This window comes from Emys orbicularis, chromosome 9, assembly GCF_028017835.1.
Source record: "Emys orbicularis isolate rEmyOrb1 chromosome 9, rEmyOrb1.hap1, whole genome shotgun sequence".
In the NCBI taxonomy this organism is placed as follows: domain Eukaryota; kingdom Metazoa; phylum Chordata; order Testudines; family Emydidae; genus Emys; species Emys orbicularis.
In genome coordinates, this window is record NC_088691.1 from 39,598,003 (window position 1) to 39,620,554 (window position 22,552).

General features: G+C 48.6%; 3 protein-coding genes across 4 annotated transcripts in view; 1 reads left to right on the plus strand and 2 right to left on the minus strand.

Moving 5' to 3' along the window:
• The first annotated feature begins 272 nt into the window (after positions 1-272).
• Positions 273-6,019, plus strand: LOC135884047 (magnesium transporter NIPA2-like). The gene is made up of 6 exons (XM_065411339.1): positions 273-382; positions 986-1,133; positions 2,143-2,199; positions 3,377-3,467; positions 3,601-3,761; positions 5,257-6,019. The coding sequence occupies exons 1-6, from the start codon at positions 359-361 to the stop codon at positions 5,883-5,885; spliced, it is 1,110 nt and encodes a 369-aa protein (XP_065267411.1). The 5' UTR covers positions 273-358; the 3' UTR covers positions 5,886-6,019.
• A 2,118-nt stretch (positions 6,020-8,137) lies between these two features.
• Positions 8,138-11,150, minus strand: TIMM8A (translocase of inner mitochondrial membrane 8A). 2 transcript variants are annotated; one of them, XM_065410798.1, is made up of 3 exons: positions 10,860-11,078; positions 10,386-10,471; positions 8,992-9,132 (listed from the first exon to the last, which is right to left on the minus strand). In XM_065410798.1, exons 1-3 carry the CDS (start codon positions 11,073-11,075, stop codon positions 9,072-9,074), a joined length of 363 nt encoding a protein of 120 aa, XP_065266870.1. In that variant the 5' UTR covers positions 11,076-11,078; the 3' UTR covers positions 8,992-9,071. The 2 variants fall into 2 exon arrangements, with proteins under 2 accessions (XP_065266869.1, XP_065266870.1); XM_065410797.1 differs by lacking the exon at positions 10,386-10,471 and having other exon boundaries at positions 8,138-9,132; positions 10,860-11,150.
• Positions 11,151-12,755: 1,605 nt separating this feature from the next.
• BTK (Bruton tyrosine kinase) overlaps positions 12,756-22,552 on the minus strand; it is a 30,789-nt gene continuing 20,992 nt past the window's right edge. The window contains exons 9-19 of the mRNA XM_065411337.1: positions 22,441-22,503; positions 21,632-21,686; positions 20,656-20,738; positions 20,350-20,477; positions 19,083-19,157; positions 18,619-18,790; positions 18,052-18,268; positions 16,126-16,190; positions 15,619-15,737; positions 15,310-15,467; positions 12,756-13,264 (exon numbers count right to left, since the gene is read on the minus strand). Of these exons, the coding sequence (XP_065267409.1) occupies positions 13,193-13,264; positions 15,310-15,467; positions 15,619-15,737; positions 16,126-16,190; positions 18,052-18,268; positions 18,619-18,790; positions 19,083-19,157; positions 20,350-20,477; positions 20,656-20,738; positions 21,632-21,686; positions 22,441-22,503 (1,207 nt within the window). The 3' untranslated portion in view covers positions 12,756-13,192. The remainder of the gene's footprint in view (positions 13,265-15,309; positions 15,468-15,618; positions 15,738-16,125; positions 16,191-18,051; positions 18,269-18,618; positions 18,791-19,082; positions 19,158-20,349; positions 20,478-20,655; positions 20,739-21,631; positions 21,687-22,440; positions 22,504-22,552) is intronic.

Here is a 22,552-nt window from a genome sequence, read left to right on the forward strand (position 1 = left end):
CCCCTTACAACCTGGGGCTCGGGGGGCACCGGGCACTCGGGCTCCTGGGTTCCCGCGGTGAGGGGCGAGGCCCGCTTGGCGGACGGGGCTGTCAGCCGCGTATGACACGCAGCGCTGCCTGCGCTCCCCCGCCCCGGGGACAGTGCCCAGCACGCGGAGATTGGTGCTCGCCGGGCGGGGTACGGCACTCGCTCCGGAAAGGGGAGCCTGGTTCCCAGCGAGGAGCGGAGAGCGGCACTTGGGGGTCGGTTGCAGTTGGGCTCTAAGGGTTTCAGCCCGCGAGTTGGACAAGCGGGAGCTGCAGAATCAGCTCCAGGCACCTGTGCACCCTGAGGGGTCTTAGGTCGTGCCCAGGTTTATGATTATTACTGAGACACTGCAGGTACACTGTCTTCTCAGGAGCAAAGTCCCCCTTCTCCCCCCCCCCCCATGTAGATGTCCATTAGGACAGAGGTTCTCAAATTTCTTTTAAAAATATTTCAGACTGTGATGACACTGACACCCCCTCCCCCCCCTCCCGCTACTGGACATAGCATTTGTGGCACCAGTGCACATGCCTACAGAGCTAAGTAACCATACCATGCCATCCTTACTTTTGCACTGCTGCTGGTGGCGGTGCTGCCTTCAGAGCTGGGCACCTGGCCAGCAGCCGTCATTCTATGGCTGCCCAGCTCTGAAAGCAAGGAAAAAGATGATCTTGCAACCCCTCCTACAATAGCCTTGCCCTACCCCGTTTTGGGTTGGGACCCCCAGTTTGAGAAATGCTGCATTAGGAAATGGAAATGTCAATGGCCCTAGCACTTGAAGGTGTAGAGATCAGTAAGAGCTCCCCACAAGCTGCCCTACAAAGTGTTTATTTCATGTACAGCAATCTTTCATGTTCTAGGAGAATACCCTGCAACTGGGACTTTCCTTAGATTTGTGTGGTGGACATGTCCAACCCTCTTCTCTCTGTGAATCTCAGTGTTCTTCCTTCCTTATGCAGGGGGCTGTGATGGAGGGCGTGTCATGTCGCTACGACTTCTACATCGGACTAGGCCTGGCTCTATCCTCAAGTATTTTCATTGGAGGAAGTTTTATACTAAAGAAGAAAGGGCTTCTCAAGTTGGCCAGCAGGGGCTCCATTAGGGCAGGTACCTTCCATCTTTATTGCTGCAGTTGGCTGTACAGTTATGTTCCCACCAAAGGCAATGTTCTTATTGTCCGAGTAGAACAATAAGAGAGTTTTCAGGGGCTCGCTACACATTTGGAAAGATTGAACTTCAAAAAGCTCTAATTGCTATTCAGCTAGATGATGTGAAAACATTTCTGGCTTTAATACAGCTCTTAGTCAGTTTAAGATCAGCCAGAAGGGACAGATTATTTTCTTGATCTTGGAGCTGTCAATACAGTCGAAATACCAGACTGCTGTAGTGTGTCTTGTAACCAGGTGCAGTCTAATATTGCACAGTATTGTGAGCAGAGAGCTGGAGAAGTGCAACATTCAAAATCTGTAGAGGGCTGGGACAAATGACAAGAATTTAAATGAATAGGGAAGAGAAACAGAAATACCTAATCTGGACAGAGGAATGGGATGTGCCATGGGAATATTTCAGCTCCAAGTCTGGCCTAGATCAGTAATCCAAAAACATTACTATCTGACAACTGCTTAATGGTGTACTATATCATGTGAGTTTGGTCTCAGTCCAGTTCTTAGTAGGCAAGTATTTGCTTCATAAAAACACTTACTTCAGCTGCTACCCTTGACGGTATCTTCACCAGAGATGGAATAAAGACCAGACTATCTCCTTGTGTTGTAGATGTGATCCTGGCATGGCTGGGCACATAGCTGAGGCAGAGTGGAAGAAGCATGTGCTGCCACTGCCCATGCTGTACTTATTCTTGAGGATAAATTGGACTTCTGTCCCCAGGGATGGCTACCCAGCAGTCTTCACCAGCATCAAGCTTTTTTTTTTAAAGGTGCTAATATCATCTGGAAATTGGCTCCTTTACAGAGGAGGAGGAGTGCTGGAGGATTAGCCCACCCCTCAGAGGAAAATTCATTCCTTTCTTTATAGGTAAAAGAGATCCTGAGTTATTTGTATAGCTTGTGCCATTGGAAATTCATCCTGGATTTGTTGTTGCTCTTGCTTTCTCTCCCAGGACAAGGAGGTCATGCATACCTGAGGGAGTGGCTTTGGTGGGCAGGACTACTGTCCAGTAAGTACTTGCTGTGAAACTGAAGTATGAGCAAGAGATGTTAGTTGACAAGGTTTTTGATTGTTCACATTTATCTTTGTCTTGTTCTCTTATTTCCTTTGTCATAATCGAGGCTCAGCTGCCTTGTTTTATCATTCAGCAGTTTGAAAGTGGTGTTACCTGTCTAAACAAACCATGTTGTGTGCTCTCATCTTACATATTTCTAAATTTCTCACTTAAGAGTTGAGTACTGAGTTAATCAGGTGACTGGGCCATTTTGGAAGTTCTGTCACCATGCAAAGCATTCTAGGGCATTATGCAGATTGACATATTTGCTGCATAGTTGGCTCCTTAGCTTTTGGTGTTGCTGGGTAGTCAATAGAGCTTCATGGCAATTCACAGACGTGATTCATAGATTCTAGGACTGGAAGGGACCTCGAGAGGTCATCGAGTCCAGTCCCCTTCCCTCATGGCAGGACCATATACTGTCTAGACCATCCCTGATAGACATTTATCTAACCTACTCTTAAATATCTCCAGAGATGGAGATTCCACAACCTCCTTAGGCAATTTATTCCAGTGTTTAACCACCCTGACAGTTAGGAACTTTTTCCTAATGTCCAACCTAAACCTCCCTTGCTGCAGTTCAAGCCCATTGCTTCTTGTTCTATCCTTAGAGACTAAGGTGAACATGTTTTCTCCCTCCTCATGACACCCTTTTAGATACCTGAACACTGCTATCATGTCCCCTCTCTGTCTTCTCTTTTCCAAACTAAGCAAACCCAATTCTTTCAGCCTTCCTTCATAGGTCATGCTAAGTAAAGACTGGAATATGTCACAATGGACACCATTACAGGAAGGCAAAATTATACAAATATATGTTGAACTGTAAGGATGTTAGTATTTCTTTTCTCCACTGATGCTGGTTAGCAGTATATCCATATGTAAATAAGCTTTCTCCTTCACCATCCACCTCTTTGTCTTGCTCAGTTCTTGTCTACACTGTCCATACAGTGCTCAAGCAGATGGACTGTGCTATTGCAGATAACAAATTATGGCATCGTGATGGAATCAGCAAGTGGTGATGGTGCCTCTGTACAGTGACTAACTGCACAATGGTTATGAGCTGACATGAATTGTGCTGCGTTGGCTCCAATGTTATGCTGTTCTCCTGTGACTGACTGGGTCTCTCTTGCAGTGGGAGTTGGAGAAGCAGCAAATTTTGCTGCATATGCCTTTGCCCCAGCAACACTAGTAACTCCATTGGGTGCATTAAGTGTTCTAGTCAGGTAAGCAACACAAGAACAAACGGTACTTGTCCCTTTGCCCTTTACCACTGGAAGTAGCTGTCTACCCTCACCCTATCTTTTCCCTCAAACACTGCACCCCCTTGGTGTTTATTCTTTGCTTTCAATCCTACAGTGCAGTTTTGTCGTCCTACTTTCTGAATGAGCACCTGAATGTCCATGGAAAGATTGGCTGCATCTTGAGTGTTCTGGGCTCCACAGTGATGGTAATCCATGCTCCACAGGGAGAGGAGGTATCCAGCCTGGAGTCAATGGCAGAGAAGCTTAAAGATCCAGGTACCCAAACAAAGTGGGCTGTGTTAATTGCTCCCCCCCCACCTCGCATAAATGGCAGTGGAAGGTAGTATAACTTGTCTAGCCTGAGAAGAATTGAGTAAATAATCCTTCCATTTTACCCTGCACTGAAGTGATAGAAACGTGCCCATTGATCCATGATAGCTTATTAGTCTCCTTCTCTGTGATGGAAAAGATTAGATTGCTCATGTTTTTGGAGACTTAAGAGTGAAAACCTGTGCTACTGAGATGGATAAAGGCTAGTTATTGTCAAATCTGACACAAGAAGTATGATGCAAGTGTTTGCTATATTTGCATTTTATTTTAATAAAAAAGAAATGGCACTTCTCATCTTCAGGATGTTTTGTAAGACAGAGGTTAAGTGACTTTCCCAAGGCCACAGGAGTCTATGTCAAAGCGGGGATTAGAACTCCAGTACTTTTGGGTCCTAGGCCTGTGCTTAGACCACTATCCATGACCCTTGTGGTTATAATACAGCCCTTTTAATACCAAAGTGCTAAGCAAGCATTACAAAGGAAGAATAACCACAAAACTAGTAGCAAAATCAACAGCAATAACAATTAACCCTAATATAATGCTGGTTTAGAAAAGAGGATTGTCAATACATGAGAGGTAGCATTAGTGGGAGGAGGAGAAGAAAGGCCAGAGAAGAAACTTAAGGTGAAAATAAACAATAGAAGCAAAGAAGGAAACAGAGAGTTGCAGGGAGGTGGAGCTCAGAGGAAAAAATACCTCACAATATGAGAAAGGAAGTTGGTATCAAGGGAGGGATTTGGGCAATAGCATGATAGGAAAGAATGAGTGACAGTACAGAGAGGAAGCCTGCAGTGAGAAGGGAAGGGAGCAAAGCATGTCAATCCCTCCCCCCAAAACCCACAGGCTCATGCTGCAGTTCATCATAAACACACTGTGCTGATGCCCCAGAACGCCTGACCTGCAGCGCCCCTTCCTATCCCAGGAGAGTCCTAATCCCAACCTGAACAGCTCTGCAAGTACCACTCTGGCCTGACTTGCAGCATTTTGATGTTCCAGTCCTGGGCTCCATGTAGCTCTGCCAATACTTTACAATCCCAATTTACAGCACCCCCTACTATATCAGTGGTGTATTATTCCCTACCCCCAGCCAATTCTGCGTCTCTACCTCCATCCTGAGCTGTAGCTTCCCTATTCCAGGCTTTTGTATTTCCATAACAGAATCTGTTAATCATGCCAACTTGTGTGGTAGTCTTATGCCTTGGACCATAATGCACTAATGAATAGAGATAGCCCTAAAATCTCTCTGACATGTAACCACTTCTTGTTTTGAACCCCAGTCACTAAGGTGAAAAGCGAGTATACTGACCCATGGGGGCACATGCCACCCTATCTTGCATCTCCACTCACTGTTCTGTTATACACATAAGTATATGTAACATAAATGTACAATAGTGTTACCCACTCTAATGCAAATCCTAATGATTATTCCTTCTTATCTAAGGGTTTATAGCCTTTGCGGTGTGTGTGCTGGTGAGCTCCATTCTCCTTATCTTCGTGGCTGGGCCCCGTTATGGGCGGAGCAACGTTTTGGTGTATGTTTTGGTCTGCTCTGCCATTGGCTCGCTCTCAGTGTCCTGTGTCAAGGGCTTGGGCATCACACTGAAGGAGCTGTTTGCTGGGAAGCAGGTCCTGAAAGAACCGCTGGGCTGGATACTCCTGATTTGCCTGGTGATCTGCATCAGTGTCCAGATTAACTACCTGAACAAGGCCTTGGACATCTTCAATACATCTGTGGTCACACCTATCTACTATGTCCTGTTTACCACAGCTGTCATGACTTGTTCCGCCATCCTCTTCAAGGAGTGGCAACACATGGTCCTACACAACATAATTGGCACTATAAGTGGCTTTCTAACCATAGTCTCTGGCATTTTCCTTTTGCATGCATTCAGAGACATCCCCTTCACCCCAGACCTGCTGCCCCTCTTTCTGAAGCAAGGAAGGGCAGACCTGCATACTTTTTGGAGGGGAGCAGAAAAACACCAGTCATGTCTACATCAGCCTCTTCTGGGCCCAGAGGACATCTACAAGGGTTCTCAGAGTGTGGAGGAGGAAGGTGAAAGTGTATAATGACTCATGAACCTGTTGCCTTGGAACTTCTACCCAAGAGCTTTCTAGTCTCACTACTAAGCTCCCCTTGGTGAGTTTGCTAGATCAGACTCCACCAGCTACAGCTGTGTTATTGGGAATAAGTAAACGTTTACTGTCTATTCTGTGAGAGTGTTCTCTGCTTCCACTGCTGGGGACCTGAAAGGCAAGTGAAGAGACCTGATTGCAATTTCCAGCTGTTAAGAACAAAACCTGAAAAAGATCCCTACCGACACTGTAACTTGAGTTTCCTTTGTAACATGCTGCAGCTGCTATCAGGCCACAGATTTATGTGGGAAGAGACCCGGCAGTAACACCACACTAATCCTTACTGAATGGAAGGCCCACTCAGTTTAGGTGGCCTTAAAACAAAGCTTTTTTAAAATATTTTTTAATATTTAAAGATTGTTTACAAAACATTCTAGCCACGTGCTGAGATCCTTGTATGTTGTCACTGCCCCTACAGCAACAAGGGGGTAATGTGTTTTAAGATGATGTGCATAGCATGTTATTTCATAACCTCATCTGAACTTTGCTCTCTGTCAGGTGCCAGCTCTGCTCACTGAGGTTACTGACCCAAAGCTAAAAGCAGAACTAGATTTCCAAAACTGATGACTCTTTAATGTTGTTGCTGCCACTAAATGATGTGGTTTTTTGGATCAGATTTCATTGTGGAGAGTGATTCCTTCACCCTGGCACTTACCTTGTTGGGTGGGAGGAACTATAAACCTGATTTTGGTAATCACCTAAAACCCATTTCTTCAGTTACCGAGAGTGCTCCATAAAGCATTACGGCTGACTGCCATGGAAGCAGTGTAGTGCACAAAATGAGTACTGTTTGTGAGAGCCTAACAATAGGGACAGGTATGAAAGCCTGAAACTGTAAGTGGAAGGAGAGTTCAAAAGTTTCTCATAGATTGCTTATTGCAAGGATGGTTGTGACATAGCTACTGGTTTTAATGCCTGAAAGATGAGTATATTCTGTTCTCTCATCTTTGCATTTGCTCTCAGAAAAATCCCACTGTTATTCTAAGGGTATGTCTACCCTGCACAGTATAGATACTCCTGCTTATGCTGGAGCAGGGGCTCTGAAATCTGGCAGGAGTGGGGGAGTCTTGGAGCCCAGCTGGGAATTTCCATAATGCTATTTGTAGCCCTGGAGCTTGAGTCAGTTAACCCAGGCTCTGAGACTCAGTGCCTTGGGTTTTTCTTTGCAGTGTAGACATAGTCTGTGGTGTGAATTTACATACAAGAATCAGAAAGCTGTTATTTAGAGGTTAGCCCTGCCCTAGGATTGGTTAGACGGATTAAGAGAGTAGACTTCTCATTGGTCCAGTCAGTCACTTGTTCTCTGGAAGATACCAGTTGTGGGAGACTGCAGTGGAAAGTAGCCTATGAACCTGCCCATATATCCAAGCAATGGCTCAGAAAAATAATCACTGTAGACAACTGCTACAAAAGGTGAAGGCCAGCTATGGCACTTCTCCCCTGGGAAGGTAATACACAGACAACTTACATCGGTAAGCACTGTCACCTGATGAGGCATATTAAAAGTACTGCTTTATTAGCTTCCCCTGTAGAACTCAGAAGTAGCAGTCACAACCATGCTCAGGAAACAGGCAGGAACATGATTTCAATAATTTATTTGGGGTTTCCAGGGAAGAGTAAGAGCACCATTAAGCTTTTCAGTTGCTGATTTTTCAGCAACCTGTGTAAGAGGAGATGGAAGGTCTATTCCTGTGGGAAAAGATGTTTGGTTCAGAAAACCCAACTAGAATCACTCCTCTTGTTGGGTGAGTCTCTACAAAGGCACAGAGGATCAAATGGTCATGAGAACAAATTACCTTCTTATGAGAGGTAGTCTGGTTAGATAAGTTTTTGCCTAAGGAAATCTGCACCATTTTATCTGCTTTGTGGATGAAGTGGACTTAATCCCTTTTCACAAACAGTAGATTTATTAAGTGGCTGATCCAGTCACAGAGGCCATGAAATAGACCACTGTGAACAGGAAATCAGAGTTCACAATATGATATACAGGCTTTCTAGTCAGAACAGATCCCTTTGTGTTTAACTGTAAGAACTAGCCTGCATATTCTCTCCCTGCCCAAAAATTATTTTATGGTGAACAAAATGGAGGCAACAAGGAATGTGCAGAGAGGCTGCACCCCATGGCAGAGGTGAAAGGTAGGTCTGACATCCCCACCAGCCCTCCTTCCTAAACACAACAAGCTAATTTTAAAAATTGATCCAATTAATATTTATTCCAATGATCAGGAGAAAGCAGTTTATGGAACAAATCAATTTTTAACAATGTTGCACTTCTAGTTGAAACAACTGTTACTTGGCCACATGACTGACTTTATATCTTAAGTGAGGCTTAAAATCTCTTCCCGTAGCTACATCCTTGGGCAAGTTCTTCTCTCAAAGGACAGTAAGCTAGACTGGTGCAGTCCTGCAACCCAAGCTGTTGTCCTCCCCTAGGCACGTGGAAGGCACAGATCAACTCGGCTGCAGTCTGGTTCTAAGACCAAGATTCACTAGTCTCTCTCTTAGGGGAGGGTTAATCATAAAAACGGATTCTGAATACAAGACCGTTTAAGGTAGTGGTCCCCTTCCTAAGCTTCACTTAGTGTTTCATTCCCTACTGTCTTGAATTAGATAAGATCCTAGATATCTTGGTGTGCTCCCCCAGTTAAACATTTTGGAGTTAGTGCGCTTGACATAAGAAGTTCTGTCCACACAATCCCAGAGTGAAGCCAGTATATGAAAGGTAGTCAGTGGGAATGAGAACAGTACACCACCAAGTAGAGTAGTAAATGTGCATCTGTTACAGGCTCTCTTGTCTAGCTGTAAATTTTCACAAAATTGGCATTTTAAAGGACAAAACAAAAAGCTGATCTCAGCTCATTCAGATGACAGGACACTCTAGAATCTGACAGAGGAAGGAGCCAACTTCCCCACAGCTTGTCTTCTATAGCTGTCCCATCAGCTGCTCTCCTTTTCCTCTCTCTCTCCCATTTGATGTGCAGTTCTCTTTATTAAGGGAACAGAGAAGTCCATGCCCTGCTCAGTCAGACAGGCTCTCTGAGAAGGCTGACTTGGATTTCTGTGTCTGCTCCAACCGGTTCAGAATAAACTGACTGGTATCTATGAAGCGCTCAACACAGTTCACAAAACAGGTCTCTGCCCGACTGTCCAGCTTGGGCCCAGGCTTGTCCATGCATTTCTCCTGCTCAAGACATGAAAAGAACCAGTCAGAAGAGGAGTCAAGAAAGGGTCACCACCTACTAAGTTAACACTTCACAAACAAAAGGTTTGTTATTTGGAACAGCAGATCCATCTTAGGCAGTAGCTTTGGCAAAGGGGAGGGTCCTGGCTCTCTCCCACCCAGTGCACACCTAGCATGTTTTGGCCCACTTTACAGTCAAACCTAAATAAGCTGACGCCTACAAGCCTGAGAACTAAGTGGGTGAAAAGTACTCGTGTTAAGTTTCTCAACACTTAGGCTTGGTCTACACAATAGTTAGATCAATGTAAGGCAGCTTACATCAACCTAACTCTAAGAGTCTATACTAAAATGTAGCTCCCACCACTGTACCTTGCTCACTCCATCAACTTAATAACTTCACCTCCGCAAGAGGCATGGCACTTAAATCGACGTAGTTAGGTCAATGCAGTGTCAGTGCAGACACTGGGTTGCTTACGTGGACTGTTACTGCCTTTCAAAAACCCTGAAATTCCGCACACTGGCAGTTAAATTGGTGCAAGCGCTCCTGGTGAGGACATGCTCCTCTGACACAAGGAGCATAGGGTGGATGTGTAAATTCAATTACTGAGATGATTGTGCATCCACGTAACTTAGGTTGACTTAATTCTGTAGGCAAGACTTGCCCTGAGTGTACACAGACACACCTGCCCCCTCTTCTCAGCTTGCTCCTGCTGCTGCCTTGTCCATCGAGGTTTCCAGCTCCTCCTGTACACCTCCCTTCACAGAAAGCTGCACCTCTGCTCTCCCTGCATTTTCTACAAAGAGTGGCAGCTCCAGCCATTTTGTCCCTGGCTTCCCCCACTCCTTGGCAAGGGTCAGCAGTTACTGAAACACTACTAATTTGTCCAGAATTTCTGCCTACCCATGGCAAATAGCCCAGACTCTACTAGTTTGACACATTACACCAAGTTTCCTCTTACCCTCATGTTCAGCACAAATATGTTCCATTTACAAGTCAAGATGATTTCCCTAACAGCCTGGGAATACCGATCCCAATGCTGCTGCTCTGTCTCATTATCAGGAGTAAAGATGCTGCAATCTCTAGCTGAAAGTTGTTTCTGGGGCTAGAGTCTAAGGGTGGCTCCCTGGCTCTATCCCAGGGGATAATTAGTGTTATATATCCGGGTTCCCTCCTAGCCACTGGTCTCAATGACTCTCCGGGTACACTACCCTAAAACTCTCAGGGTTATGGGCCCTCATCCCTGGGTTCACACCTGCAGTCTCCTTGTGATGTGATGGACATTTGGATACACGCTGAAATTCTGTCTTGCGTTTTCCTCTCCATCGCCACCCACCAGCGCTGGGGAGACAGGTTACCGGGACTGGACGTGCCTGCGTGTTCTCCAGCAACCCCCGCCCCCCCACACACACGTGTACTGGGGGGTTCCTACCCCTCGCACACAGCGACCCTCGTGTTGGTGCCTAGACCCCTCTGCTCTCCCGGACGCTCTGTCAGCACAGCCCCAGATGGAAGAAGGGGGTGGGGGCATGTCGGCAAGGGCCGCACCTGCGAGGTGCGCGCAGCTAGCTCCGGATGGGGAAGGGGGGCGGGGACCCCGATCACCCTCGAGCGAGTGGGAGGAGTGATGTGCCCCCATTCCCCGGAGACGGCGGGGAGCATCTGGGGCTGCCTCCCGCTCCCTCCCCGCCGGAGAGACCTGCCCAGCCCGCCCGGAGCCGGCCCCTACCCAGCACAGCTCGGTCATCTGATGCACCAGCTGCTGGAAGCGCTGCTTCTGGGTCTCCACCTCGATGAAATGCTGCAGCTGCGGGTCGGTGGCGCCCAGGCCCGCGGGGGACGAGGCCTCCATGCCGGGCTCCGGGCACACAGCTCGCCGCTGGGAGCGACCTTCACGTGTCTGCCTGCAGCTTGCTCGGAGGGGGATTATCGCCCCACCACGCATGCTCAAGAGGGAAATTATCCGCACTGCGCATGCTCGGAGCGTCCCGCAATCTTCGGCAATGCGCATCCTCAACATTACCCCTGGGCTTCCAGGCCTCGCTCTCGTGACGAACCAGTCCTCGCGCGGCGGATGACCCAAGGCGCGCGCATTCATTCACTAAGGGTGGGGGCTGGTGTCCAGAGCGAGTCTGAAGGGCGGGCTCAGCCCGGGGGTGGCATCAAAGCGCCTCTCTGCAGGTTGGGGGAGGGGAAGCTGCTGCGCCCTCTGCGGGCCGGGCGGGGCAGGACAGGGCAGGTCTCCGCGGGCAGCAGCATCGGCCCAGCCTCGGGTGCGGGCAGGCGCCTCCCAGCCAGCTCGTGGGGCCGGGCTCTGGCCACGCAGGCCCAGGGGTAGAGTGGCTTGATGTCCCAATATTTGTGGCTTTGTCTTATATAGGCGTTAGAGTTGCCAACCCTCCAGGATTGTCCTGGAGTTTCCCAGACTCGGCATCGATCTCCCAGGGACTATTGACAGCAATCCGGGAGATTTTAATAGGATATTTTAAGAAAATGACATCATGTCAGGTTGGGGGGGAAAATCTCCTGGAATAGTTTTAGTCAGAGTGGGCAACCCTAATAGGGGTCTATTACCCCCTGCCTCCCGATTTTTCACACATGGTGTCTGGTCACCCTACCCGGGGGAAATACCCCAGCCAGCCTGTGCCTGTGGGGCTGGGGGCCTGGGTGCAGGGCCGCCCAGAGGCTGCAGGGGGCCTGGGGCAGAGCGGAGGAGCTTGTACTCACCGGAGCTTGTACACGCTCCGAGTCTGCGGCAGCGGCATTTCGGCGGCGGGGGGCCCTTCAGTCGCTCCGCATCTTCGGCAGCACTGAAGGACCCGCCACCGAAATGCTGCTGAAGACCCGGACCGCCGCAGGGTGAGGAAAGGGATTCTCAGCCAGGGCTCGCGGGGCCCAGGGTCTGGGGCAAATTGCCCCACTTGTCCGTCCCCCCGGGCGGCCCTGCCTGGGTGGTGGGCCCCAGGGATACGTGCCTCAGCCAGCCCATGCCTGTGTGGCTGGGGATGAGAAGGGCTGGGCTCAGCTCCTGGGGAGATGTGTCCCAGCCAGTCCACATCTTCAGGGTTGGGGGCTGGCCGGGCAGGTGCTGGGCTGCAAGGAGACACCTGTGTCATCCTGCCAGGCAGGTCACTCAGACCAAATTGCACCGTACAGCGGGTTGGCATAAGTCGCCTCGTCTCAGCCTCCGTGTGCATGTGTCCATGCTCCGATTTGTCTTTGGCCAACACACACACCCCCTTATGGCAATGCAGCAAAACCACCTCCCTGACTGACAGGGAGCCATGTGGTCCTACTGGGGATGATGCTGTGAAGGTGCAGCTACTGTGCAACCTCTGTCAATCCTACCAGTCCTCCAACAGCTGTCCCATAATGCCTTATTGCCTGCGACAGGGACCACTTTGGTCACAATTGTGACCACCACTGACGGACCATGGAGATTGGAAGCCATCCCAGTATTTTGGAAATGCCTTTTCTTGATTGTCCAGTGTAGCAAGCACACCTAGTAGCACTCTCTTGTTGTGGGCCACTGCCTAGCCAACCATACCAGAGCTGCACACTAGACAGGCTCTTGCCTGGAGTAGACAGGAGCTATTGGATCTCAGTGACCCAATTCCTCTCAATTTGTACTGTTTTATTTTACAAAAACCCCTAGTTTCTATGTCTCTTTGATCAATCTCTGCTCGTAGTTCCTGCACGGGCCATTAGTACCTGGCTATTGCCATTTATAATCCCTTCAGTCTCTGGGCTGTGAGCCCAGTGCAGCAGTGAAGTGCTGCTTTCAAGGGTCCTTTCTCCAGGGAGGTTCCTGATCTGTAACTATAGCAAGTAGGTTGCTATTCTCTTTAGTACCAGGAGGGCTCCAACACAAGTGAGTTGTTGGATTGTGGGAGAAGCTAGGGTCCGATGCTGTTTGGTGAATCCAGATATCTTCTGCCTTTCTGGGTATGGCAGGCTCTTTTAGGACTCTTCCAGTGCCTGTTAGGGCAGGTTTGTTAGTCACAGAAAAGATTAAATGGCAAAAATAAACAGTAATAAATGACAGCTTGGTTAAGTAGCAGTTCAGGGTTCATCATCTGTTATCTCGAGGATATTTCCCAAAAGGACTTTGAAGGTCGGTCGCTCATCTGCTTTCTGAAACAAACAAAAAAATGCATAGAGGAAAATACCAGTGAAGTAGAAACCCATGATTAAATAAATACTGGAGCCTTGTCTATGCTAGGAAAGTTTTGCTGATGTAAATATACCAGTAATAACTGCATCTATACCGAGAAGTCTGAAGGAATGCCTAACATAGTGAATGCTAATGGGAAGGGGGTAGGTTTAGCAGATAAAATAAAAAAAGAACAAGTTAAAAATCACTTAGAAAAGTTAGATGCCTGCAAGTCACCAGGGCCTGATGAAATGCATCCTAGAATACTCAAGGAGCTAATAGAGGAGGTATCTGAGCCTCTAGCTATTATCTTTGGAAAATCATGGGAGACGGGAGAGATTCCAGAAGACTGGAAAAGGGCAAATATAGTGCCCATCTATAAAAAGGGAAATAAAAACAACCCAGGAAACTACAGACCAGTTAGTTTAACTTCTGTGCCAGGGAAGATAATGGAGCAAGTAATTAAGGAAATCATCTGCAAACACTTGAAAAGTGGTAAGGTGATAGGGAACAGCCAGCATGGATTTGTAAAGAACAAATCATGTCAAACCAATCTGATAGCTTTCTTCGATAGGATAACGAGTCTTGTGGATAAGGGAGAAGCTGTGGATGTGGTATACCTAGACTTTAGTAAGGCATTTGATACGGTCTCGCATGATATTCTTATCGATAAACTAGGCAAATACAATTTAGATGGGGCTACTATAAGGTGGGTGCATAACTGGCTGGATAACCGTACTCAGAGAGTTGTTATTAATGGTTCCCAATCCTGCTGGAAAGGCATAATGAGTGGGGTTCCGCAGGGGTCTGTTTTGGGACCGGCTCTGTTCAATATCTTCATTAACGACTTAGATATTGGCATAGAAAGTACGCTTATTAAGTTTGCGGATGATACCAAACTGGGAGGGATTGCAACTGCTTTGGAGGACAGGGTCATAATTCAAAATGATCTGGACAAATTGGAGAAATGGTCTGAGTTAAACAGGATGAAGTTTAACAAAGACAAATGCAAAGTGCTCCACTTAGGACGAAAAAATCAGTTTCACACATACAGAATGGGAAGAGACTGTCTAGGAAGGAGTACGGCAGAAAGGGATCTAGGGGTTATAGTGGACCACAAGCTAAATATGAGTCAACAGTGTGATGCTGTTGCAAAAAAAGCAAGCATGATTCTGGGATGTATTAACAGGTGTGTTGTGAGCAAGACACGAAAAGTCATTCTTCCGCTCTACTCTGCTCTGGTTAGGCCTCAGCTGGAGTATTGCGTCCAGTTCTGGGCACCGCATTTCAAGAAAGATGTGGAGCAATTGGAAAGGGTCCAGAGAAGAGCAACAAGAATGATTAAAGGTCTTGAGAACATGACCTATGAAGGAAGACTGAAAGAATTGGGTTTGTTTAGTTTGGAAAAGAGAAGACTGAGAGGGGACATGATAGCAGTTTTCAGGTATCTAAAAGGGTGTCATAAGGAGGAGGGAGAAAACTTGTTCACCTTAGCCTCTAAGGATAGAACAAGAAGCAATGGGCTTAAACTGCAGCAAGGGAGGTCTAGGTTGGACATTAGGAAAAAGTTCCTAACTGTCAGGGTGGTTAAATACTGGAATAAATTGCCTAGGGAGGTTGTGGAATCTCCATCTCTGGAGATATTTAAGAGTAGGTTAGATAAATGTCTATCAGGGATGGTTTAGACAGTATTTGGTCCTGCCATGCGGGCAGGGGACTGGACTCAATGACCTCTCGAGGTCCCTTCCAGTCCTAGAATCTATGAATCTATGAATACCAGAAGGATTTTGCTGATTTAGCCATGCTGGTAAAAAAAAAATCATACCCCTAACCAAGTCAGCTATACTGTATAAATTATAAGTGTAAAGCAGGCCTGAGATAAAAAGCCTCTCCCCCCCCCCTCTCCCCCCGGGACCAGATGGCATTTACTGAGCAATGTTGGGTCCAATGGATGGAGTGACTATGGAGACTTGCAGATGGGTTGTGGTAGACACGAAGAATGTGTACTGGTGGGAATAAGACCTACCTCATGCCAGCAGCTATACATGATGGCATAGATTCTCTCTGAGGCCAGCTGAGGCCGATAGAGACGCAGTCCTTGGGTTACGTGTTCTGTTGTCTCACTGTTGTTAAACCTCTCATAGGGCATCTTTCCCAGGGAGTAAACCTCCCACATCAGAACCCCTGTCAAACAGAAATGCACATGGACAGTTCATGGGGCAGAAAGAATACAGGATCATATCTGAAGCAGTTTCCTAGAGGATCTGATTCTCTCTGACTCCATTCAACCACTCTTTCCTTGTCAGCAACTTGAAATTTTGTCCTCTCAACTTACCAAAAGCCCAGACGTCAGACTTGCTGCTGAACTTGCTGTACAGAAGGACCTCTGGGGGAGACCACCGGACTGGAAATTTGGACCCCATGGAGCTTGTATATTCATCATCTAGGACATACCTGCAGTAGATACACATTTTATGTGACGTTGCTTCACATTTTTTCCCCATTCATTCATTCTTTCATCTAATGAACCTCTCCTGCACCCAGTCAAGCCTGAAAGAAAATGGAGAGACAAGACAGAGACAGAGAGGGAGGAAAATACACATGGATGAGATGAATGGGGTGGAGGAGCAAGTGATAGAGGGGAAGAGACAGGAAGAAGGGAGAAAAAGCTTGGTGAGAGATTTGGATGAAGACAGGTGAATACAGCAGAAATGGGAGAAAAGAAAAACAAGGGTGAGGAGGAGGAGGAGAGTGAGAAAGGGATGAAGAAGATAAAAGAGATGCAGAGAAAAAGTGTGAAAGAGAAAGGAAGAGAGATGCATGTGCATGCATGCAAACTGACCTGGAAAGGCCAAAATCGGATACTTTCACAATTCCTTGGTCATTCACCAAACAGTTGCGAGCAGCCTATAGGCAGAGAGATGGGAAGAGTCATAGTATCAGCATTGAATATGGCATATGAAATACACAAAGCCCTTCCTCGAGGGGGAATCACTGCAGCAGTGACCATCCCCCATACCAAACAATGTGCCTGGCACAGAATGGCTTGCCTTGGTCTCCAGGGGCTCAGAGGAAGGCACTGGTTGCCAAACCACAGCACCATGGCAGCTCATGTCATGGAGGAACATGAACTAAGATTCTCTAGGTCATGTTACTGACACACCAACTATGGGGAGGAGAGGACTGAGCTTAGCAGAAGTTGGTGTTTCACCCAAGACATGTCAGAAAGACTTGGCAGATACAGATGCACCACAGCTGACACCATTCCTGCATCGCTACAAGGTAGATTAGGCCAGGTTGGAGATTTTATGAGCAGCATTAACCCTACTCACCATCTTCCCAGGTCCTTTAACTAACTCTCCACCATCAGGATTAGAACTGGAAATTCTGCTTACATGTTACCCAGCTGAATGGTTCATTTTAGCTCTTGTATTAAATTTGCAGCCTTCTGTCCCAAATATCTCTCAAGTGCTGAGGCCCTGACTTTTAAAGCTGTCTTTGGTTTTGCAATGGTAGTTTACGGGATGCCAATAATTTTTCTCATTTTCACACCCACAGGTATTTGCAGGTCTGTTACAATAGAGCTTTAACTACCTGATACGAGGGTCCAATCAGACAGACATCTAGGTGATGTTAACTGCATCGGCAAATTTCAGACATAAAGAGAGTCCTGCTTTTAAAAATGGGGTCCTGAGATTTGGCCTACACTTAAAAGTTAGGTTGACATAGCTAGACATAGTTACATCGGTCCGGGGTGTGAAAAAAACAACCCTGACCTAACTCCCAGTGTAGGCACAACTCTGTTGATGGAAGAAGAATGCTTCCGTTGATGTAGCTAACTTTGGGGAGGTGGTGTCCCTACACTGATATCAAAACCCCTTCTGTCTGGGTAGGTTGCATCTATACTAGGGGGTTACGCTGGCATAGCTACGTAGACACAGCCTGAGTCTGTTCTTTTTTCTACGACATTTGACTCAAAGAGAATCTTGCCTGTGTTGCCTAAAGCAATGTCTACCACTGCCTGAGACCAGAGAGATCCTCCAGCCCTACTTATTTGCTGAGAGCACCAGGTGGGCAAAAATGTGGTTGAAAAATCTTGTGCTTTCTTCAGTCTCTCTACTAAACCACAAGAGGAGCAGAGGCTTAGGAGGGCTGGACTGTACATATGGTACACACTACTCATATTCTGGGAGGGAAAGGAGGGTGAGAGAGATGCTTTGCAGAGAGAAGGCTGCATGGCTGCCTCTACATGCTCATGAACAAGATGGACTCAAATCAAACTGGTCAAATCAATGTAAAGGAATATGTAGAACTTGCTTCATTGACTCAGTCCATTAGTTCCTCCAACCCAGGATCCTCTCCAGCAGTAGCTGAACCCTTCAAAGGATGCTAACCCCTTGGCGCTTCCTGGGAGGAAATTCTTGGCTGACCCCTGCAGCAATCTGCTGATTGTCCAGAACATGAGATTTGAAGTTGATTTTCCTCCCCATCTTTAATCTACCTAACTACAACTACAATCAGGCATTGAGTTGTCCAGCCCCAGGATATGACTGTGACCTCCCGCATCAGTGACTCTCACAGGGTCATTACACCCTAAGTGAAGAATCATTTCCTGTTATTTGTTCTCAATTCACCACCCATTAGTTTCACTGAGGAGAACTAGATTTTTTGGTTTGTGTCTGTAAGTTCAGCCAAGGCTTCTTTAAAGACGCCCGGTGACTCTCACAGCACAAGATGTGTCACTCATCATGTTCCTTACGGACCCTACCAGGTCTCGGTGCAGGAACTGCTTGGATTCCAAGTACTCCATGGCCTCACAGACGTCCTTGCACATCTCCAGCAGCTCAGAAGGCTGGAACCGCACCCGGGTTTCCCGTAGGTAGCTCAGGAGGCAGCCCTTGGCCATGTACTCAGTGATAATAAAGATGGGGCGCTGCTTGGTGCAGACACCATACAGTTGCACCAGCTTCTCGTGTGACAAGTTCCTGCATTGTAGGACAAGAAAGGAAATTAAACTTCAGAAAGCGGCTGGGGAGATGCTAGGAGCATGGAGACCGAGATCTTGGCAAGGGCAAGCATTCCAAAACTGGCATCTGCTGGCAAAATTGTGTGGGGGAAGCTCAGTACTAAATGGAGGTGGGAATGGCAGTGGCCTCTCATCGCAGAACAGGGCGGTTCCTCCAGGGCAGGGTTGGTGTCCATAGGTGGAGCAGTGCAGGGAATGACCAGGAGTGAATGAACCTGGAGGATGAATTCTGAGGATGTAGCAAGGCCAAATGAGACATCTCTGTAGTAAAGACCCCACAGGAGACGAACAGGATTTGTTGCCACTTACATCATGACTTTGGCTTCCTCAATGAACTCATCCTCTGACATGGAGCCCTCTCTGATCATCTTGATGGCCACATCAAACTGGCCTCTCCATTTCCCATGCTTCACCACTCCAAACTGCCCAGTACCCAGCTCCTTCAGGAAAGTCAGGTCTTTCGGGTCAATCTCCCACGACCCTGTAACAAACAGCAGCATGGGCAATGATGTGGAAGTAACTCACCTGGACAAACATATGCATAAGAAGGGATGCTGTCGGGAAAGGTGCAGGTGCACTGATTGCAGGGAGCCCTCGCAGGCACCCCAACCCTTGCCTGTCCTAGAAGGGAAGGAACCTGGTAGGGGATGTTCTAAGAGCTCTGGCAGGGGAGCAGCAAGTCACTGCAGGGAATGGTGCAGTAGCACTGAAGGCAGACACAAGTGGTAACGGGCAATACCATCACACACGTATGGAAGAACAGTGGGCATTACCATAGCCCAGTCCTGCTGTGGAGGGGGCATTCTTTCGTTGTTGAGACACAGGGTATTTCAGTCTGGAGATGAGCCCTGAAACACAGCAAAGGGTTACAGTGAGGTACATCCCTGCTCTATGTACCCCCTGACGTTCCAGAAAAGAACATGCAACTCCAGCATCCACCAGAAGACAAGGATATTCTTGCATCAGCACAAACCTACAGTCCTTGCTTTGAATTCCAGCGCTGCCTGTCCTGTTGTGCTTCCTGGGGCCCAGAGTGTGACAGCATTCAGAAACGGGGTGCCACAGGGTGGCTGGCCCCTTTAAGGGCAGTCAGACCAATCTTACTGTCTTTAAGCCAAGTGAGCCCACCTCAGGCCACCTGTAAGCAATTGGCTGCCAACCAACCTCCTGTGCAGTCAATTGACTAGCGAGTCCCTAGGAGTTCAGTTGGAGGGTTGCAGGCTTACAGAGAAGGGCTGCTCCCAAGGAGAGGCACACCTAGAGACACTAGCAAGGGAAGGTTGCTGCCTACTGAGTTCTCCCACCCTAGGGAAAAGGACTAAGGTAAAAAGAGGCCCCCCACCCGGGGGCTGGTTGGATGTCATTGGCTACCGCTGGCCTGACTTGAGGAGCACTGCCCAACAAAGAGGGCAGTGGGTGTCCTGGGCCAAGAGGGAGGAGCCTGACAGGAACTCCTCTCAGCTCCAAGGAGGGCTGGGAAGACCTTGAGACTAAGCAGGAGGTCTTTTGCAGGATTCTCATTACACCAAATAAATCAGATTCCAGGAGAAAGGGAATATTGTTTCAAGCTCTGGATGTGAGCGGTTTATTTCTGAATCCGGGGAGAATGCCGGCAGGGTCTTGGTGTGCCACAAGGGGGTGCTCTGGGATGGCACCCTGCCACTGGGAGCGTTCTAGTAGACCAGCCCCTGCATGCTTGTTCTGCGCACAGTAGTGCCACTGAATGCAAAAGTGGAGTTTCATCCTGCCTTTGCTTTGACTGTTTCACCCTCCTCTGAATTGCTAACTCCTCTTTGAGAGGTGGTTTCTTATCATGCCTGTGGGCTTCTGTTCTTCTAGGGACCCCAGCGATAGGGAGGGGGGAAATCATGCCATGAACTGTTTCTCCCTTGGCTCCTGCTGCCAGAGGTCAGCTGGATAGGGGAGCCTTCAGCCCCTTCTGGTCCCATTGCTGGAGAGGGAGATGCAGAGCCTGTGTAGGGTATGGGGCCCTGACAGAAGTCTGCTCTGCCCGTGTCCTCTTTCCTCTTGCGTACTCACCGGCAGAGTTGTGCTGATGGTACATGATGAGCTCCGGGATGGTGTTGAAGAGGTGCTTTTCTGCCAGGTAATACTGATTCTGAGGCGTGGAGCACACCACGTAATGGCGGATGACTCCTTGCAGGTCCCTGTGGAGCCAATCACATTCCGAGTCAGTGACTGCGGGGGGGGGGGGGGGGGTGCCAGCTAGCGAGGGAGGTGGGCCTGGAAAGTGTGCTTCAGAGCCGGGGGCAGCAACGGGACAGAAACAAGCCAGCTGCCCATACTGTGTCTAATGAAAGGAAAACAGCCTTGGATGACGCTTACCCGGAGGACTTGGCAAACACAGAGACTGTGTATTTTCCTGTCTTGCTGGTGGAATCTCGGACAATGTAGCCTCCTTCTTTCCCCTGAAACACAGAGAGAGGGGATTCAGCATGGAGGACAGGGATGGATGTCTGTGAGGAGACAAGGGATGGAACCAGAGACTTCACTCCCCTCCCCCTCCGCCCCCCCCCCCCCACTCGTACTCATTCCACGGGGGAATGGGCAGGCAAAGGTTAAAGTGAACTGGGTTCTGAGGGGCTGGCTCACCGGAAGGGGGTGAAAAGAGGGCAGCGTCTCCACAATCAAATGGGGAGCCCAGCACAGGCTCTCCCTCGCCCTCAGGCTGGAGTAGATCCCTTGGGTTCATTTTGCTTTGTCTTCTGACTGGATTCTTGGCCTTGGCTGTCCCACCCTGGGCTGGGCTGGGGCTAGTGGACTCTGCAGTGCAGCCCTCTGGGACCATCCATCTCTGCCTGATTGGCAAAGCCATTCCACAGCAGGATCTACTCTGCCTCCTAGTGTTAGGAACATACCCCTGCCTAGCTCAAAGGAGGCAGCAGCTTTATAGTCTATGCACGTGCCAGATCCTCGGCTGCTGTAAAATGACACAACCCCACAGACTTCCATGGAGCTACCGTGATCAACACCAGCTGGGGATCTGGCCCAGCCTCAAGATAATGTTAATTCCTATTGAAATGGCATCACTAGCCAAGCCAGTGCCAGCACTTCTCTGATCCTTCAGCTGGGATGACAGTGAGGCTCCACTGCTTCTAGCAGAACAGGACAGCTTTGCTGTGACCTGCTGGGGTTCAGAGGGCAAGACCCAGAGCAGAGAGAACATGCTGTGGAGGTGACGCATGGCTTTCCTTGCTGGAGTGAATTGGGTCTGGGCTCTGAGAAGAGCCCAGCAAGGACTGCAGTGGAGAAAGGCTCCCAGCAGAGCTAGGTCGCTTATTTTCACTGATGTCTCAGTCACCTCTTGCTTCAACAGTTGCTCGGCTTGGCTCCGGGTTATGTTTTTTGAATACCACCTGGAACAAGAGAACATGGCCATGATCAGGGAGAGGCCCCTGGACAGGAAGCACAGTGGGGGTGGACTCACAGCTCACTGGTGACACAGAGGTAGGGTGACCATACGTCCTGTTTTGGCCGGGACAGTCCCCTTTTTCAGCTCTGTCTCGGCCGTCCCTACTTTTTCACCAAAACTGCACATTTGTCCTGGCTGCAAGGCAGAGCAGGAGAGCAGCAGCTGCTGTCTGGGGGGGTCAGCTGAAGGCAGCAGTGCCCACCAGCAGGAGAGCAGAGAAATTTGCTGCTGGCGGGCAGCACTGCCTTCAGAGCTGACCACCTGTGTGGTGTGGAGCTCAGGAGGTCAGCCCCAGCCGCGGACGGTGTGAGGAGGGTGGGTCTTGCGAGCCCTGTGCAGGGGGAGGGGGCGGAGAGGGAAGTGCTCAGGTGAGCCCCAGGCTGTCCTGTTTTTACTTTAAGAAATATGGTCACCCTATGCAGAGGGCCTGGTTGTGCGAGAGGCAGTCACCGTTCTCCAGCCCCATGTTCCAGTGCTGTATCCTCAAGCAGTCCTGTGACAAAAGCACAGTAGGTATGAAAGGCTCTGGGGCTCTGTGTGGGGCACAGGGTATGGGAGCGGCAGAGCCAGCCCCCCCCTTCCGCCCCCTCTCTGGGGCAGAGGGGGCTCTGATGTTAAAAGCTGAACTCTACTATTTAATAAAGAGAGGTCCAATGAAGCTCAAATCCCCAGCTGGCCCCACGGCTTCTCATACTCACTCAAAAATCTCCAGGGAATTCTTGGCTTCAGTGACGTAGTTATTGGGAATGTAACCTTGCCTCCTATAGGAGAAGAGAGAATCCATCAGCCTCTCCTTAGGGAGCGCAGGGA